The 20,130-nt window shown below is 38.3% G+C and overlaps 2 protein-coding genes across 2 annotated transcripts; both read right to left on the reverse strand.

Moving 5' to 3' along the window:
* Nucleotides 1–8,995: 8,995 nt before the first annotated feature.
* Nucleotides 8,996–14,127, reverse strand: LOC103112262 (olfactory receptor 4F4). The gene is made up of 2 exons (XM_007521662.2): nucleotides 14,116–14,127; nucleotides 8,996–9,940 (listed from the first exon to the last, which is right to left on the reverse strand). Exons 1-2 carry the CDS (start codon nucleotides 14,119–14,121, stop codon nucleotides 8,996–8,998), a joined length of 951 nt encoding a protein of 316 aa, XP_007521724.2. The 5' UTR covers nucleotides 14,122–14,127.
* Nucleotides 14,128–18,952: 4,825 nt separating this feature from the next.
* Nucleotides 18,953–19,891, reverse strand: LOC103112261 (olfactory receptor 4F6-like). Its single transcript, XM_007521661.1, has one exon. The coding sequence runs from the start codon at nucleotides 19,889–19,891 to the stop codon at nucleotides 18,953–18,955; it is 939 nt and encodes a 312-aa protein (XP_007521723.1).
* Nucleotides 19,892–20,130: the final 239 nt, after the last annotated feature.

The raw sequence follows: 20,130 nt of genomic DNA on the forward strand, positions 1-20,130 counted from the left end.
GAGGGAACAAACCTGGATCTTTGCACATGGTTAAGTGTGTACTTTACCAAGTACACCACCACCTTGACCTTCTCCAGGCCAACTTTTTCAGACAGAGAGTGAGATGAGGAGAAAGAGTGACATTAGTGTCCTGAAGTTTGCCCTAGGGCTGTAATAACCAATTTCATGTGTTGAGATCTCTAACCTTGGTTGTTAGACTGGTAAGGCAGCTGTCATCCTATGTGAACTATTTCACCAGGTCCATTTTGTAGCCCCCCTCACCATGTGCTTTTTATATTGTTGAGTTTCATGATTTGTGTGTGTGTGTGTGTGTGTGTGTATGTGTGTGTGTATGTATTTTGAATATCCCATTTCCTCGTGTGTGACATTCATGTCTGCTCCCATTTAGTAGGATTTTTATTTTATTTTGTTTTATTTTTTAATTTATTTCTTTATTGGGGAATTAATGTTTTATATTCAATAGTAAATACAATAGTTTGTACATGCATAACATTCCCCAGATTCCCATTTAACAATACAACCCCCACTAGGTCCTCTGAATCCTTCAAGGACTTGTATTCTCCCCACCCACCCACCCCAAAGTCTTTTACTTTGGTGCGATATGCCAATTACATTTCAGGTTCTACTTGTGTTTTCGTTTCTGATCTTGTTTTTCAATTTCTGCCTGAGAATGAGATCATCCCATATTCATCCTTCTGTTTCTGACTTATTTCACTTAACATGAATTTTTCAAGGTCCATCCAAGATTGGCTGAAAACAGTGAAGTCACCATTTTTTTTACAGCTGAGTAGTATTCCATTGTGTATATAGACCACAACTTGCTCAGCCACTCATCTGTTGTTGGACACCTGGGTTGCTTCCAGGTTTTGGCTATTACAAATTGTGCTGCCAAGAACATATGTGTACACAGATCTTTTTGGATGGGTGTGTTGGGTTCCTTAGGGTAGGATTTTTATTTTGATGTGAATATCTTTATACAGAATCTTTCAGCTAAATGTAATCTAATTTTTTTCTTTTGTTTGCATGACTGCTGAGAAGAGTCATCAAATATCTCTATAATTTATATAAAAAACATTGCTTATGCTTTCTAGTCTTTTTGTTTTTAGAGATAGGGATAGATATGCAAAGATCTTTTGATTATTTCTGAAGCTTACCCCTTTTCCCCACCCCAGAACCAGACCCCAGGGGCTGGACAGCTGCTCCTAGCAGGCTTCCTTCTGAGCTTCTTTCCTTACCAAGATTTCTGGCTCACTAGGGGTGTCATTCCAATCCTTTTCCTTTTTGATTTCCTTCTCTTTTTTTCTAAGTGGCTGGAGCTCTATTTGAGTGACAAAATATCTGACCAATCAGAGCCTCACCCCTGTCTGGGGAAGACTACCTGGAGGTTTTCTTTTTTTCCTTTGGATACTTTATACAATTGGCTGTCTTTGCTCAAGCTGCCTGAGCCAATGCAGAGCTGTCCAAGCTTCAGACTGACTGCTAGGGTTTTTTTTTTTTTTTTTACTCTATTCTATTTTAGTGTAGCGTGGCTTGTACTCAAAACAAAACAACTAAAGAATGACAGAACAGAAAAATAAAAAACACATCAATTAAAAAAATGGTTAAATCAAGAGCAAATAAAACTGCTATCACAACGAATCAAGACAGGAGCCCAGAAGAAACTCCAAATAAGTCAGAAGTAACCATAGATAAAAAAATATGCAAGCAATAATAAACCTAATAGTCACAGAAATTAAGACAACTATGGAGGAAAGGGCTATCAGAATTAGGGAAACAACAAATGAGACCCTCAAGGAAAACACTAGCTACCTTGAGGTAATTAGAGAACTGAAAGCTGAAATAGCTGAGCTAAAAGGCCAATTATCAGAACAAGCTAATATTATAAATGAATTGAAGAAAGAAGCTGAGGGGAGGGAAAGCAGACTAACAGAAGCAGAAAACAGAATATGTCAGACAAAGGATGAGCTAGAGAAAACTAAGAAAGAGGTATAGAAGAGCTCAAAAAGAGATATAGAGACACTGAAAACCACAACAGAGACATATGAGATGATCTCAAAAGAAGTAACATTCATATAATTGGCCTGCCAGAAGAAGAAAGAGAGGAAGGGGAAGTAAACATTCTAGAGGAAATAATAAAAGAAAACTTCCCAGACCTGAACAACAGAAAGGACATTAAGAGTCAAGAGGCCCAGAAAGTCCCAAACAGAATCAACCAAGACCTGAAGACACCAAGACTTATCAGTTACAATGAAAAGAAGTAAGGATAAAGAAAAGATCCTAAAGACTGCAAGAGAAAAACAAAAAGTCACATATAGGGGAAAGCCCATAAAACTATCAGCAGACTTCTCTACTCAAACTCTAAAAGCCAGAAGAGAATGGCAAGATGTCTATTGAGCCCTGAATGAAAAAGGGTTTCAACCAAGGATAATATATCCTGCTAGACTTTCATTCAGACTAGATGGAGGGATCAAAACCTTCTCAGACAGACAACAGTTAAAGGAGGCAACCATCACCAAGCCTACCCTGAAAGAGGTTGTGAAAGACCTCTTATAAACAAGAACATCACTATAATGCTTGCCATACATCAGAGCAAATAAAAAAATTGTTGAATGATGCCACTACAATACACTAAATCCATAATATCAATAAATGTCAATGGCTTAAACTCACCCACTAAAAGGCACAGAGTGGGAGGATGGATCAGAAAACACAACCCAACCATATCCTGCTTGCAAGAATCCCATCTGACCCAACAAGACAAACACAGACTTAAAGTGAAAGGATAGAAAACTATCATACCGGCTAATGGACCACAAAAAAGGGGAGAAACAGCCATTCTCATCTCTGACACAGGTGACTTTAAATTAAATAAAGTAATAAAAGATAGGCAAGGCCATTACATAATGATTAGAGGCTCAATCAACCAAGAAGATTTAACAATCATTAACATCTATGCACCCAATGAGGGCCCATCTAAATACATCAAACACCTACTGAAAGAACTACAAAAATACATCAATAGTAATACAATAATAGTGGGAGATTAACACCCTACTCTCACACTTAGATCAACAAAGCAGAATCAAGAAAGAAAAAAGATAATTAAATGTTTACTTTTTATAAATAAAAAATTTTTAAAAAGAAAAAAAACTACAAGGAACAGGGGACTTGAACACAGCTTCTTGCTCATGGTAATGTGTGTGCTGTACTGGTGAACCATCACCCAGTTCCCAACCTATCTTTTAGATGTGTTTTAACAATTGGCATCCCTTTTTTTACTTTTTTTTAAAAAAATTTTATTTATAAAAAGGAAACATTGACAAAATCGTACGATAAGAGGGTTACAACATCACACAATTCCCACCACCAGAACTCTGTATCCCATCCCCTCCCTTGATAGCTTTCCTATTATTTATCCCTCTGGGAGTATGGACCCAAGGTCATTGTGGGATGCAGAAGGTGGAAGGTCTGGCTTGTGTAATTGCTTCCCCGCTGAACATGGACATTGACAGGTCAATCCATATTCCCAACCTGTCTCTCTCTTTCCCTAGTGGGGAAGGGCTCTGGGGAAGCAGAGCTCCTGGACACATTGGTGGGGTTGTCTGTCCAGAGAAGTCTGGTCGCATCCTGCTAGCATCTGGAACCTGGTGGCTGAAAAAAGAGTTAACATACAAAGCCAAACAAAAATTGTTGACCAATCATGGGTCTAAAGGCTGGAATAGTGCAGAGGAAGAGTTGGGAGGGTGTTCCATTTTGTAGATAGCTAGTAGACATATCTTAGTTATATTCCAAAGGGCCTGTGGTGTTTTCTTTTCTTTTTTTTTTTTTTGCCTGAGCCTGAAATCTGATGTGCAGGTGGATCCTAATTATTGTCTGGGGAGGTGATGTCATGGCTGGCGGAAGGACCAGAAAGCTGGATCAGGGAAGAGAGTAGCTTCCAAATATGGAAAAGGTGTATAAATATTGTTGACTATAAATCCCATCAATTTGATGTGATCTAGGGCCCATTGGCATCCTTTTTTACCACCATCTTCCACAAACACTTTAAATTATTATCTTTTTTGTCATTACAGGGGTTTCACCATTCTGGGCTGACATTTTTCACATAGAAAATAGAAAGGTAGAGACAGAGACAGAGACAGAAACAGAAAACTTTAAATCACTGAAACTTCCCCCAAGTGCTACCGGGAATGTAGCTGGATCCTAGGATAAATAACAAAACAGCTGTACTTCCAGTTAACCTATCTTTCAAGTTCTAAGAGTATTATATTTTATTATTATTTTATTACCTGCTTAAAATTAATATACAAGTTTCAGGTATATATACTACACAAAGTTTACCACTGAGAGTTCAGATCTACCCTTGACCATAAAATTAATACTTTGATCCAGATTTAACTCTTCCACTTCTCCTTTCCATTGGTAGCCAGCCATAGGATGTCAACCCTTTAGCTCCATTACTGTGGTGGGGCCTTTCTTAGCTCAGAGGACTCCTTAATTCCAATTTGGGTGGCACACTTCCTAACAAAGCCACAGAGCCTAGATATAGGCCAGAGCCCATGAGATAGAGCACATGTGCACATGTATCCATAAGTTAGGGGAAAATATATACCTTAAAATAAAAGTGCACAATAGTTTGCAGTGAGTGCAGCAAACAAGGAGAAAGACCTTTTTTAAAAAAGATATCATAAATTACTTAGTCAAATAGTTTCTACTTAGGCCTAAATACTCTCCTCACCTACTTCCTATTTCACTTCCTTTAATCATTCTACAGCTAACCTGGTCAGATAAAGTAAGGATTACAAACACTGGATAAGAGCAAGTGACAGTCATACTTTAATGATGGCTCTTTTGGTCATTACCAGGCCACCTCAGCATCTGGGGCCCTAGTGAGGGAATCCTGGGATTCCCACATAGTTATGATGGGCCTAACAAATCACTCTCTCCACCATTTCTGGTCATCTCCCTCAGAAACTGCATTGTGGACCCTCTTGTGGGCCTCTACAGGACCTTGCCTTCAATGTGGAACAATAATGATAGGGACTGCTCCACTCTCTGAGGGAGGCTGGATCAAAACACTTTGCCATTGGAGAAAGACACAGGTTCTGAAATGAGTGCAGCCTAGAATGTTGCTAGCTGTGACCACGGAATATGAACTCAGACCTATAGGGATGCAGAGGTTACAGACTCCTGTGATGAATATGGGCCTAAGATCAGATCGATGGGGTTTACAGTTAATGATATTTACATACTTTTCCCATATTTGGGATCTACTTTCTTCCCTGATCCAACTTTTTGGTTCTGTATACAGTCTGAGACCATCTGTCCAGATAATACCTTTAGCCCACCTGCATGTTAGCTTTTGGGCTCAGGGAAAAATTAGTAAAGTCATGAGCACCCTTGGAATATACCTAATATAGACTTCCTAGCTTTTTCCAAAAGGAGACCCCAAATCTCTGCTATAGTCTTACCCTTAGGTTCCTGGTTGTTAAAATTTTTGCTCTTCTTTAAATCTTAATGCTTTTCAGCCACCAAATTATAGAAGTTACCATAATTAACCTGAATTCCCTGGGAAGACAGTCTCAAGAATGTGTCCTGGAACCCCACCTGTCCAGAACCTGACCCTACTTGGGAAAGAGAGAAACAAGGCTGGGAGTGTGGATCGACCTGCCAACTCTCATGTCCAGTGAAGAAGCAATTACAGAAGTCAGAACTTCCAATTTCTGTACCCCATAATGATCCTGGGTGCATACTCCCAGAGGGATAAAGAGTAGGAAAGCTTCCAATGGAGGGGATGGGATGCAGAAATCTGGTGGTGAGAATTGTTTTGTGTGTGTGTGTGTGTGTGTGTTCATTTTTTTAATTCTTATTTATAAAAAGGAAATATTGACAAAAACCATAGGATAAGAGGGGTACAACTCTACACAATTCCCACCACTAGAACTCTGTATCTGATCCCCTCCCCTGATAGCTTTCTTATTTTTTTTTATCCCTCTGGGAGTATGGACCCAGGGTCATTACGGGATGCAGAAGGTGGGAGGTCTGGCTTCTGTAATTGCTTCCCCACTGAACATGGGCATTGGCAGGTCAATCCATACTCCCAGCCTGTCTCTCTCTTTCCCTAGTGGGGTGGGACTCTGGGGAAACGGGGCTCCAGGAAACATTGGTGGGGTCATCTGCCCAGAGAAGTCTGGTTGGCATCATGTTAGCATCTGGAACCTGGTCACTGAACAAAAAGTTAACATATAAAGCCAAACAAATTGTTAACTAGTCATGAATCTAAAGGCTGGAATAGTTTAGATAGAGAGTTGGAGGGTCTCCGTTTTGTAAATAGTAGGCTTATTTTAGTTATATCCCAAAGGGCCCATGACTATACTAGTTTTCTTTTTCTTTTTTTTTTTTTTCTGAGCCTGACATCTGATATGCAGGTGGATCCAAGTTATTTTCTGGGGAGATGATGCCATGGCTGCAAAAAGTGGGCCAGAATAAGGGGAAGAGACTGACATACTTTAGCAATGACTTTTTAATCACTATCAGGCCACTCCTTCAGCTGGGGCCTTAGTTAGGGAGTCCTGAGATTCCCAAATAGACATGATGGGCCTAAACCTCTAATAAATCCCTCTCTCCATTGTTCCTGGTCATCTCTATCTGGAACAACAAAATAGACCCCGTTGTGTGCCCCCATAGGACCTTGCCCTCAATGTGGATCAACAACAGCAGAGAATGTGTCATCCTCCGAAGGGAGGCTGGACAGCATACTTTATGTTTCACCCTAGGAAGATGGGTCCTGAAATTGGGGCAGCTTGGAATGTTCCTACTCACTACCACAGAATGTGAGCTCAGATCTACAGAGTCATGCAGAGGTCACATAGGCTCCTAAGCTGAATATGGGTCCCAGATCACATCAAATCGATGGGGTTTACAGCCAACAATATTTATACCCCATTCCCATATTTAGGAGCTATTCTCTTCCCTGGTTGTGGGAATTGTACCCCTCTTATCCTATGGTTTTGTCAATCATTATTAAATCAATAAAAAATTAAAATAAAAATATTGTTAAAAAGCCAAAAAAAAGAGAAACATAGTAATTTTGTAGATATTGTCAAGTAATCAAGAAAATTCATATTTTCATCAGCAGTGCATTTGGGTGCCTCTATTTAAAAACATATTTATTTATTTAATTTGACAGAATAGAGAAAATTGAGATGGAACATAGAGAGGGACACCTGCTGCACTGCTTCACTGTTCCTAAAGCCTTTCCACTGCAAATGGGGATGGGGGCCTTGAACCCAGGTCCTTGAGCATGGTAATACATGAATTTAACCAAGTACATTACCACCTGGCTCCTGAGTGCTTTTTTTCTGTACATATTTACCAACAGTTTTCCTTTTTTCACAAATTTTCAAGTGTCAATCAATATACTAATTGTCTCATGTATCTGTAAACTATTTATGGATTTTCTGTTCTCATTTTTGGGTAAACATAACCTTAGTTCTTTTATTTGGTTCTCTTTGTCTATTAATTCAAGATATTATGGAGTACATCTTCAATGTAATCTATTCTGTAATTAGAAAGGATGATATTGTATCAGCTTACCTCTTAGAAAAATCACACTTCTTTTTTAACTTAAACTATTTTCAGTATTGGCCTAATTCAGTGATTCCCATTAGAGACAGGGACTGGTTTTCCAATCCATTTTTCAAAAAAATTAACCATTATTCTACCTAATTTTATCTTCATATTTTTGGCATATCTTCCTAGGATGGTAGAGTATTATCTATGTAGGTGCACATTTGCATATGTTATCTGTACTTTCACAGCAATAATACCACCCTCAAATAAGCTAATGTGCCATGTTTTCCTGCTGGGAAATTGTGCCGATGCAGTCACATCTGCCATGTTGTCCCCTCAGGCTATTGCTAGTTCCCACGAGAGTTGGGACATTCTCAGAGTGCCTGTTCAGCCATGTTGTGCCCTCAGGGCATTGTCGATATCCCTGCCATATTTGGAGTGCTTTGGTTACTCCTCGCCCCTCCCATTCTCACGAGAGTTATCATCCTATCCTGGAGTGCTATGGTTACTCCTCCCTCTTCCCATTATCGCGAAAGCTGCTCCTATAAAAGCCTTTCTTCTTCCGCACCTCACTCTCTTGCCAGCGCTCCACTCCGGTGTTCAGACGCAGGAAAGGTTACTGCGTGAGGCGGCCATTTTTGCTACCTCCACGTGGCCCAACCTGCTTCTCTAGCACCCAACTCTGAGATACCAGTGCAAATAAAGATTTGTGTTTCCTCTTCGCTCCAGACCCCTCCTCTCTCTCTCCTCCGCGGCACCCAACAACATTTTCCAAATATATATTGATAAAATAAAAGTTGAGAACTTTTGACTTGTTGATATTTATGTTTATATCATAGAGATAATAGTACCTACTATTTACTGAGCACTGAACATATTCTACCCATGTGCAATTTATCTGATTTATATATATTGACTAATTATTACTTGTAATAATATTTTATTTAAGTATTATATAATATTATATAATTATTATGTTTAAGTATTAATATATGATATTAACTTTGCATTTGTGTTCAAAAATAATTTATGAGGAGCCCAATTGTGGCACCTAATTGAGTGCACACATTATCATGCACAAGGACTCTGGTTCAAGCCCCCTTTCCTCCACCTTAAGGGGTAAAGCAAGTCTGCAGGTGTATCTCTGTCTGTGTGTGTCTCTATTCCCCTCCCCTCCTGTCTCAATATCTCTATGTCCTAGTATAAGAAAATATAACAAAATTAATAGTAATAATAATTTATGATTATCAGAGAATAACTGGAGACAGTGTATGTCAACGTTCTTTGGCAATTACTAAGGCTATGGAAATGAAAGCCAGACTTTCCTTGATCTTTACTAAGTGATTTACAATATACTATTTAATAATTCAGAATTAATCTCAATCTTAGAGGAGATTCAAGACTTTATCCTAGAGTCTGCATTTCATTTTTTCAGTCGTCTCATAGCAGTTTTCATGTCTTTGTTCCTGAGTGTGTATATAACTGGGTTCAATAGAGGAGTAACAACGGAATAAAACACAGCAAGGAATTTATCTAATGATCTGATAGGGAATGGCCAAGCATAAATGAAGATACAGGGTCCAAAGAATAAAAGAACTACTGTGATGTGAGCAGTCAGTGTAGACAAAGCCTTGGATGATCTGTCTGATGGGCGACGCAGGATAATCGCTAGGATGATGGTGTATGAGATAATGAGCAAAACAAAAGAACACACAGTGAGTACACCACTGTTAGCGATGACCATGATATCCAACCTGTAGGTGTCTGTACAGGCCAGTTTGATGACCCTCGGAAGGTCACAGTAAAAGCTGTCGACTTCATTGGGACCACAGAAAGGTAGGTTCACTGCAAAGGCCAGCTGACTCACTGAGTGGAGGAAGCCAGTTCCCCATGCAGCACTCACAATGCCAATACATACATTACCACACATAATTGTAGTGTAGTGAAGGGGTTTACATATTGCTACATATCTATCAAAGGCCATGGCTATAAGAATTACTAACTCGCTCCCACCAAAGAAATGAAGAAGAAATATCTGAGTAAGGCAGCCCTTGAAAGAAATGACTTTTCGTTTTCTGAAAAAGTCAGCGATCATCTTGGGGGCTGTGACAGAAGACAGGGACAGGTCAATGAGGGAAAGGTTTGCTAGCAAGAAGTACATGGGGGAGTGGAGGTGTGAGTCAAAAGACACTGTTAGGACAATAAGAAGATTTCCAAATACAATTCCTACATAGAACACAAAAAAGAATACAAATAGGAAAATCTGAAGTTCACGGGAATTGGAGAGTCCAAGGAAAATGAACTCAGTCACCATGGAGTAATTCGATTCACTTTGTGTTTCATTCCAGGAAATAATCTCTGTAGTTACCTTGGAGAAGAGAATGAGAAGAAAATCAGAATTATTATATTCAAGATTGAAGTCTTGTTTTGTATCTTTCTAGTCACTCATACAATGATATAATACTGTCCTATAGTTTATTATACAGAAGTTTCAAAATACAATCTAAACTCATCATTTTGTCCCACACTTCCTCATTGACTGTGTATTATAGTCCATTTATCAGTCTTCCCAATGTTACTGCTAATTGTAGTCAAACTGCTAATAAGATGTCTTTGTTCATGTTATCTGTGAGCTTGCCTATACCTCCCTCTAGCAAGAAAAACACTATCCTATCTCTTCTGAATTTTATAACAGTTTATACTCTGTAGTACCTGTCTTAGCTCTGAAATGCTTACACAATTGTATGATCTTTACAACAGATTTACAACAGAAGGGCATTTTTGAAAAAAATATTCTTAGTAAAGTGTACAGTCATTGGAAGCCCTTTTTCTACCAAACTAAAATAAATATGCACTTAAAATTTTGCTATGCCAGGAAATTGTGGTATATGAATTTGCTCTGTAGTCTGTCACCCTTGCACCTTATTATTGTTGTTGTTGTTATGATGATGATATGATTATTATGATGGTGATTATTTTGTGGATTAGGGGACTCATATATGCATGATTTCACTGCTTGCACTATTTCACTGTTCAGGACCACCTTTTCATTCAGAGAGAGGGCCAGAAAGAGGAAGCAATATCACAGTACTGAAACTTCCTCCAAGGCCTTATCACCTTCTGTGTGATGCTGGTACTCAAACCTGATCACAGGCATGGCATGCTACTGGGTGAGCTGTCACCTCCACTTTGGCTTTCCTTAATATTTCAACACTTTTGCTTATTTGTACACCTGTTATGTCCACTTCTTAAAGACTACTAAGATATTAAATATTATTTAAAGAACTAGATAATTATCACTTTCTGATTCATAGAGAAAAGCTGGTTTCCAATAATCATCTAAATTTTATATTTGTGTCCTTTAACAAGTATAGGAAGATGACTGAATGTCAGTTTTCTGTACACTTTTGTTTTCTTATCATTAGAACTACTTCACTGGGTAAAAAAATTCAAATTCTAACTACTCTAATACTCTATGAGTCATGAAGGAGGGAAACAATTTCAAAAATAAGTTTCAAGTTGTCAGTAGATTAGTTAGAACAATGATATCTAGAACAGGTCTAGAGATTTAGCCTTGGATAAAGGCTAAATTTGAGGATTCTTTAAAAAAATCTAGAAGTTGTAATAACTTACAGAAAGTCAAAAAGGAGGCAGAGAGACACCTTCATAACTGCTTCACAGAAAGTAAAGTATCCACCCTCAACGTAGGGAGCTGGGGCTCAAACTGGGTCCTTGCCTATGTTGAAGTGTGCACTCAACCAAGTGCATCACAATCTGGCTCTCTGTGATGCATTTATAACTAATAGTAAGTCATAACACATAGTAGCCATTATTACTGTAGTAATAAATGGTATGTCAGAATGTGAGAGATAATATAATAATGCCAATATTTGTACTACAAATAATTGTGAACATTGTCACCATCTTAAATCTGATAATAAGTATAAACATTAATATAGTAACGTAACTTTTAGAGAGAAGAATAAATTTAGAATGGGTTAAGGACAGTGTAGTTGTCTACAACTATGTTACAATTATTTGGAAACCCCCTAATTAAAAGCCTAAAAAATGACTATTGGAAGTGCATGTGATGTGTGTGTGTGTGTGTGTGTGTGTGTAAGTAATAGAATTGAAGGATTAGGACCCTAGCCAAACAAACCACAGTTTACTGTACAGTCAATGTACAATGTACATTCAGGGTACTTAGCTGTGTACATTGAGTTTTCTTAGTATCTCTGAATTTGATTGCTCACTGGTAAAATAAGAAAAAATGCTTTGGCAATTCTTGTTTTTTTTTTTCTGGTTCCAGATAAATGTTTGTAGTTTTGTTCTGTTCTCTTAAAGAATATATTGGATGAAGCTTGAAGAAATTATGTTAAATGAGATAAGCCAGAAAGAGAAAGATGAGTGTGGGATGACCCCACTCAAAACAGTTTTGAGAAAGAAGAACAGAAAGGGAAACAGAAAACAGAAGCTGGATCGGGTTTGATGTATTACATGAAAGTAAAAAGTTCTGGTGGTGGGTAGTGGGAATGGTAGATTTTATCCTCCTTTGTAGGGGGGTGGGCATAGTGACACAGGTCTATGGTAGTGGGAATGATGTTATCTATACTCTTATTAGCCTATAGTCTTATAAATCACCAATTATTTTTAAAAAAGAAACTGTACTCCTATTTAAAAAATAAAGGTAAAAAATACCCAAACTCATACCAATTTTAATTATTCATAAAGGTGTTTTTTTTTAATTATGGTATAAAAAAAAAAGAAGTAGTAACAGGGGTAGGGGATGGGATACGGAGTTCTGGTGGTGGGAATTGTGTGGGGTTGTAACCCTCTTCTATGGTTTTTGTCAGTGTTTCCTTTTTATAAATAAAAATTTTAAAAAGAAAGTTAACAAAAGTAAAATAAATGAGATCATTAGACATAAAAATTAATTATAGTATCAAATAAACTAAGTTATATAAAAAATGCTACTTCCATCCACAATAAAAAAGTGAGTCTTGGACATAAATTAAGAAAGCCGTTTCACTTGTGTTCTGAGTGGCAGGCGGGTGAGGGTGGAGACAACTACTCTTTCAATATTTTTGGAAAAGAAATAGAAAATGGAGCTCTGGCTTGAAAAAGAAACATGGAAATGAGATATCTTGTAGGGTAGGGTATAGAAGTTAGTGAGCAAGTAAGATACAAAAGGGAGAGATGTAAAAAATGCTGGATCCCAGGCAGACATGAAAAGGGAAAGGGACTTTCTTGACCAACTTCTTGGGGGGCAATGGTAGTATTTGCTTTCACAGTTCTAACCACAACTATTCATAGCCTTTGGAAATTACATTTATCTATTATCCAGATCCCATTCTCTAGTCCTATTCACTAGTACTCCACCTTATTGCTTACAAAATTATTTTTAAATTTAGCAATTATAATTTCCCTAAATGAGGAGAAGACTAATAATATAAAGGCCATGAACACTCTTTTTTATTCCTTTCTTTTAAAAAATATTATCTTTATTTATTGGATAGACACAGCCAGAAATTGAGAAAGAAGGGGGAGATAGACACACAGAGAGACAGAGGGACATCTGTAACACTGCTTCACCACTGTCAAAGCTTTGCCCTGTAGGTGGGGACTGGGGGTTTGAACTTGAGTCCTTATGCATTGCAACATGTGCACTCAACCAGGTGTGCCACCACCCAGCCCCACTTGGCCCCTTAATTCTTTTCTATATAGTACAATAGTAAATATAATTATATTAATCACTGAGAATAAAGAGAATGGAATTCCTACTGAGAAATAATTTCTGACATAATTCATTGATTGGAACATTTCCTTAGAATCAAAATATGCAACCCAGAGTTCATTTTACATATTTATTTGTTATTTACTTGTTTTGGCCACTGTTCTGGGTCATCGTTTTCAGAAAGAGTGAGACAGAGGTAGAGAGATTAAAATATTTCTTGATTTGGTTTAAGATTGTTTCTTTTTCAATAAAAGAGGATGAATTTGATAGCTCTATCTTCCTGGGAAGTATATCAAGGATGTTAGTTGGCCAAATGGATCTTATTTTTTATTAAAAAAAAAAGTTCTACCACAGTATCTAGTGAAGGAGAACTGAAAGAAGACTGGTGTGGGACCTGACAGAATATTTCACCTGGATAGTATGCCTGCATTGCCTTGCATAGTACCCAAATTTGATACCAGTCTCCACCAAACTGTAGAATACGTTGGTGCTGTGGTGTTTTTCCCTCTCTCTCTGTCTACCTCTCTCTTTCTACTGGAAAAAATAAGCCGTGAGTACTGAAGACATAGTGAGGATGAAAAGCGGGTTGGAGGGTCCAATGTGCTATGATGGAGAAAGATGTCAATTGTCTGTGGGTGTGTTGCATAGATACCTATCCTGGAGAAGATAAGAAACTATGTATATGTGACAATATCATTATTTATCCCAGGAAAGTGATTTGAATCATGAACTCATGAAATCATTTGGTCAAAAATACCACACACACTCAAAAAAAAAAAACTCTACAACTCTGAGAATATGATATTCACCTTCATATGAAAGAAATACCTTAAACTAGGTGTTATTGAAGTGACTGGAAGAAGGAGAAGAGATGATTAACTGAGTGGAGAATTGGGAAAATGAGGAAAAATAACCTTAAATAGAGGAAAGAACAGGCTGGTCTGGAAGATTCAAGAAGAACTTGACAATAATTGACAGTACAACGTAACAAGAGCTACATTCGCTAATGTTATATATTAGTCCTTATACATATTTAAACCAACCTCATGGGGTTGTTCTAGTTTTTTAGAAGATACAGACAATGAATTTTGCAGAGTGAATTATTTTTTAATTAATATTTTAATTTTATTTATTTATTGGTAGAGTCAGCCAGAAATAGAAACAGAATGGGGTGATGGAGAAGCGAGACAGAGAGACCCCTGCAACACTATTTCACCTCTCACCAAGTTTTTTCTCTGCGGGTGGGAATGGAGAGCTTGAACCCCCCCCCCCTGCATTGTAACATGTGCACTCTACCAGGTGCACAGCCACCTCTCCCCTCCTATTTTTAAAAATATTTATTGATTTTGTTTTTAAATTTTTAGGATGAATTTTTACTAGTAGAAAAACCTTGTTGTCAGTAAATATGCTGTGTATATTCTGTGATATATTTCATGTTCAGCATTCCACCTACCTCCTTCATCACTGGAAGAGATTCAGCAATTTTCAAAGCAGAGTATAGATTATCCTTCTATTTACATTTGAAGAATAAACTTTTCAAGGGAAAAGTCTATGTAAATTATTTCCTTTAGTTAGTCATTGAGTTACTTAGAATCTATTTATGGAATTGACTAGAGGCTGGTGAAAAGTTCTGGATATAACCAACTCAGCTGAACTTTGACTAACTCTTATAGTCTCACAAGTTTTCTCCTGAGGAAACATACAGTCTTCTGGAGTTAAAGATGTGACTATCTCTTGGTGTACTTAAGTACTTTAACTACCTCACTGGGTCTAAAGGTGAATTTTCTTTAAAGAATTGTAATAATTTTAAGTGAAAATTTGCAAAATTAGAATCTAAACAGATTAACAAGACTGTGATAATGGTTTAGTTTCTATAAAAAAGGAAAAAATTTAGAAGAACATTGATCAACAGTTTGTAGAAAAAAATGACAGGATGGGATCAAGTCGGTGGCACAAATGGTTAAGTGCTTGAACTACCACGCACAAGGACCTGGCCCTGGTCCTCATAAGCAAAGGGAAAGTTTCATGAACAGTAAAGCGGTGCTGCAGGTGTCTTTCTGTCTCTCTTTCCTTCTTAATTCCCCTTCCCCCTCTATGTCTCACTGTCCTATAAAATAAACTAAAGTTAAAAATATCTTGTCCAAAAATAAGAAAATTTCACTTTGTAATCTTCTGTTCCTTTATTATGCAGCTTTTAATTACCATGTAGAAGTTAAAAAGCGAATTGAGTTAACACAACTGTAACACCAAAAATCAGTCATAGAAATACATTCAGGTGATCCTTCAATTGTGCTCCTTGAACCACAGACTTTGCAAATAATAAATTTATTTAAAAATAAGAATTTATTTTTTTAAATATGGAACACAAATCATTTAATGATGTGAATCACTAGAGTATATGTATTATTACTACTACTACTATTATTATTATTATTATTTGCTTATCACTTGAGTTTCACTGCTTCCCCACTTCAGGTTGACTTTTTCAGACAGGGAGAGATAATCCATAGCACTAAGGCTTCCCTCAGTGTGGTATGGGCCAGGCTCAAACCTAGGTATTGCCCATGACAAAGAAAACACAACTAGAGCATATATTTTAAAATAATATTGCAGAAAATACATTCAGAACCAAAGACTACACATAATTAATTAAGAGGACTGAGGAGATAGCATGCAAAAGACTTTCATGCTTTTTTTTTCTCTTTTTGCCTCCAGGGTGATTGATGGTGCTCAATGCCTGCGCTACGAATCCACTGCTCCTGATGGCCTTTTTTTTTTTCTTCAATTTTATTTGATAGCACAGAGAGAAATTGAGAAAGGAGTAGGATATAGAAAGAAAGAGGAAAAAGACACTCGCAGACCTGCTTAGCCTCTTGTGAAGTGTCTTCCCAGCAGATAGGGAGCGAGGGTGAGTGTCAAACTCAGATCCTTGCTGGGTGCTTTTCACTTGTACTGTGTGGGCTTAACCAGGTGCACCACCTCCCTACCCAAAGGTTATCATGCCTGGGACTCTATGGTCCCAGGTTCAATCACCAGTCCCAACATAAGCTAGAGTTAGATAGAAATCTGGTCTCTCTCTCTCTCTCATCTCTCTCCCTTTAAAATAATAATAAATAATAAACAATATTTAAAATTAATAATTGTGAATTTGTAACATAATATCACCATCTTATTTAGCTAACTTTTAAAGTACTATTAGAATGACAACTAACTCTTTATTTTATTTATTTATTTTTTGCCTCCAGGGTTATCGCTGGGGCATGGTGCCTGCACTACAAATCCACTGCTCCTGGAGGCTATTTTTCTCATTTTGTTGTCCTTGTTGTTGCCCTTGTTGTTGTTTTTTATTTTTGCAATTGCTGTTGTTGTTGGATAAGACTAAGAGAAATCGAGAGAAGAGGGGAAGATAGAGAGGGGGAGAGAAAGACACCTGCAGACCTGCTTCACTACTTGTGAAGCGACCCCCCTGCAGGTGGGAAGCTGGGGCTGGAACCAGGTTCCCTTATGCTGGTCCTTTCGCTTCGCGCCATGTGCACTTAACCCGCTGCATTATCGTTCGGCCCGTTTCTATAGTTTTAAAGTTTGCTAAATAAACAAATATTTTATCCATTGTGTTCACATGATTTCCGTAAGAAATGTTGATTTCTGGTGATGCTATTATTAGTGTGAAGATATTAATATAGCTAAAGTACATATATATATAGATAGAAATACATGTATATAAATTTATGCAAATGTACTATAGCAGCATGAAAACATTTTTCCCATCAGTGTTGCCCCTGGGCTGAATGCCTATACAAGGAATCCACTGCTCCTGGTGGGCATTTTTCCCTTTATTTATTTTCCCTTTTGTTGCCCTTGTTTTTGTTGTTGTTATTATTGTTGTTGTTATTGATGTCATTGTTGTTAGATAGGACAGAGAGAAATGGAGAGAGGAGGGAGAGACAGAGAGGGGGAGAGAAAGATAGACACCTGCAGATCTGCTTTACCGCTTGTGAAGCGACTCCCTTGCAGGTGGGGAGCCGGTGACTCGAACTGGGATCCTTAGGCGGGTCCTTGCGCTTTCTTTTCCCCTTTCTATTATTTGATAAGACAGAGAAATTGAGAGGGAACACTGTTGGTGAATGCAGTGTACAACTATATCTTGCAATCCTGAAGTTGAAGTTGATTCTTCTACTAATAGGAATATATATTTTCATATAGAGTATACTTCTCTGATGTCCTAGCTAAAATGATTCCTACATGAAGATTCATAGAGGGGTTGGACGGTAGCATAGGGGCTAAGCGCACGTGGTGCAAAGCGCAAGGACGGAGGTAAGGATGGGGTTGGAGCCCCAGGTTCCCCACCTGCCAGGGAGTTGCTTCACAAGCGGTGAAGCAGGCCTGCAGGTTTCTTATCTTTCTCTCCCTCTCTCTGTCTCCCCCTCCTCTCTCGGTTTCCCTCTGTCCTATCCAACAACAATGACAGCAATAACAACAATAATGACCACAACAACGATAAACAACAAGGGCAACAAAAGGGGAAAAAATGGTCTCCAGGCGCAGTGAATTCATAGTGCAGGCACCAAGCCCCAGCAATAACCCTGGAGGCAAAAAAAAAAAAAAAGGCTTCCAAGAGCAGTGGGTTTGTGGTGCAGGTACTGAGCCCAAGTGATAACCCTGGAGGGGGAAAAAAATCTAGTAAACCTTTCAGTGATTGATTTGAAAAAGAGAAATTGAGAAGGGGACAGGAACAAGCGGGAGAGATAGATATTTGCAGCCTGGCCTCATTTCTCTTGAACATTTCCCTGAAATTGAAGACCACAGGCTTAAACCTTGTGCATGGTAATATGTGAGCTCAACTGGGTGCACCACCACTCTACCCCTGAGCATGAAAATTAAATGTAGACGCTGAGAGAGAGCCCACCACCATCCCTGCATGAGGCATTGGGTTTGAACCTCTAACCTGAATGGGAGTACTGCAACCTCAGAAGTCACATGGATGGTGGAAGAGTGCTAAGGTGTTTAGCTTTTTCTATTATTTATTTATTTTCCCTTTTGTTGCCTTTGTTGCTTTATTGTTGTTGTTGTTATTGATGTTGTCATTGTTGGATAGGACAGAGAGAAACGGAGAGAAGAGGGGGAAGACAGAAAGGGGGAGAGAAAGATAGACACCTGCAGATCTGCTTCACCACTTGTGAAGCGACCCCCCTGCAGGTGGGGAGCCGGAGGCTCCAACCCGGATCTTTACACCTGTCCTTGTGCTTTGGGCCACATGTGCTTAACCTGCTACGCTACCGTCTGACTCCCGGTATTTTGCTTTTTCTATCTTGAATAAAGAAATGTGAATATTTGAGATGGGAGAAGTAGTATTGTGCATGTGTCAGACGGCAAAAAAAAAAATTGAATGTAGTCATTGACTGTGACTACTATTTAGGTTTGTAGGTTGAATAGAAAGGTATAACACTTTGTTGTTTTGCATGTATAGAGATTGCTGCAACTCTTACCAGAAAATTAAATTATTTTACTCAATACTTCATTTTCTGAGATTTCTCAGTTTTTAAAGACAGTGATGAGAGTATACACACCCCACAGTGTTCACGGTTGTTGCAAAGGTAACCACTGTTAATCTGTTGTTCATTTTGTGCTGTTATCACTGAATGTTTGTCAGGTCATCTCCCTAGCATTTACAACTTGTCGACACAGCTTTCTCATTGCCATCTTCATTTCTCTGTTTCTTAATGTATAGATGGCAGGATTTAAGACAGGAGTGACCACAAAGTCTACGATGGCAAAAAATTTGTCCAGTGACATGGTGGGGAAAGGCCACACATACAGAAACATGCACGGAGCAAAAAACAGAACCACCACAGTGATGTGGGCTGACAAAGTAAAGAATGCTTTGGATAAATCCTTTGAAGAGTGTTGTCGGACAGTGGCCAGAATAAATATATAAGACACAATTAAGAAAAAGAAAGTTCCCATTGAGATGAAACCACTGTTGGCAGTGACCACAAATTCTAGTCCATAGGTGTCCTTGCAGGCAAGTTTAATAAGCCGAGGAAAATCACAGTAGAAGCTGCCCACATTATTAGGACCACAGAAAGGTAGGTTTATGACAAAAACAAACTGGAATACAGCATGCATCATCCCAATGATCCAAGCAGCCACCACCAAAAGCACACATACTCTGGGACTCATAATAGTTAGATAATGAAGAGGCTTGCAGATTGCTATGTACCTGTCATATGCCATGGCTATGAGCAGCACCATCTCAACTCCACCCATGACATGGATAAAGAACATTTGTGTCATGCAGCTGTGGAAAGGAATGATTCTAATGTTACTGAAAAGGTCCAGTATCGTTCGAGGAACTGTGGTGGATGACAGACCCAGGTCAATGAGAGAAAGGTTGGCCAACAAAATATACATCGGGGAGTGTAGGTGGGAATCAAGAACCACTGTGAACACAATGAAGAGGTTTCCTAGGATAATTCCCATATAGAATAAAGAGAAGAAGATGAAAAAGAAAAACTGCATTCCTAAGGATTGTGCAAGTCCCAGTAACACAAATTCAGTTACCACAGAGCTGTTCGCTGGATCCATTGAATCATAAAGGCAGCAAGAGGTTGATGTGATCTGAATCAAAAAAGAAGGATCAACATATAGGTATTAAAATTAATGTTTTAAATGTTGATTCTTTATAGTAGAATATGCAACAGAACTAACTTCTAGACTTGGTGAAAACTATGACAGTTACAGAAAGGAGAGGGGAGATTTGGAGGAATGTTAAAGGGGACCCTTTTTAGCAGTGTATATAAAGGTATAAAGTCATTCCCTTGAAA

Source organism: Erinaceus europaeus, chromosome 16 (genome assembly GCF_950295315.1).
Source record: "Erinaceus europaeus chromosome 16, mEriEur2.1, whole genome shotgun sequence".
Classification (NCBI taxonomy): Eukaryota; Metazoa; Chordata; class Mammalia; order Eulipotyphla; family Erinaceidae; genus Erinaceus; species Erinaceus europaeus.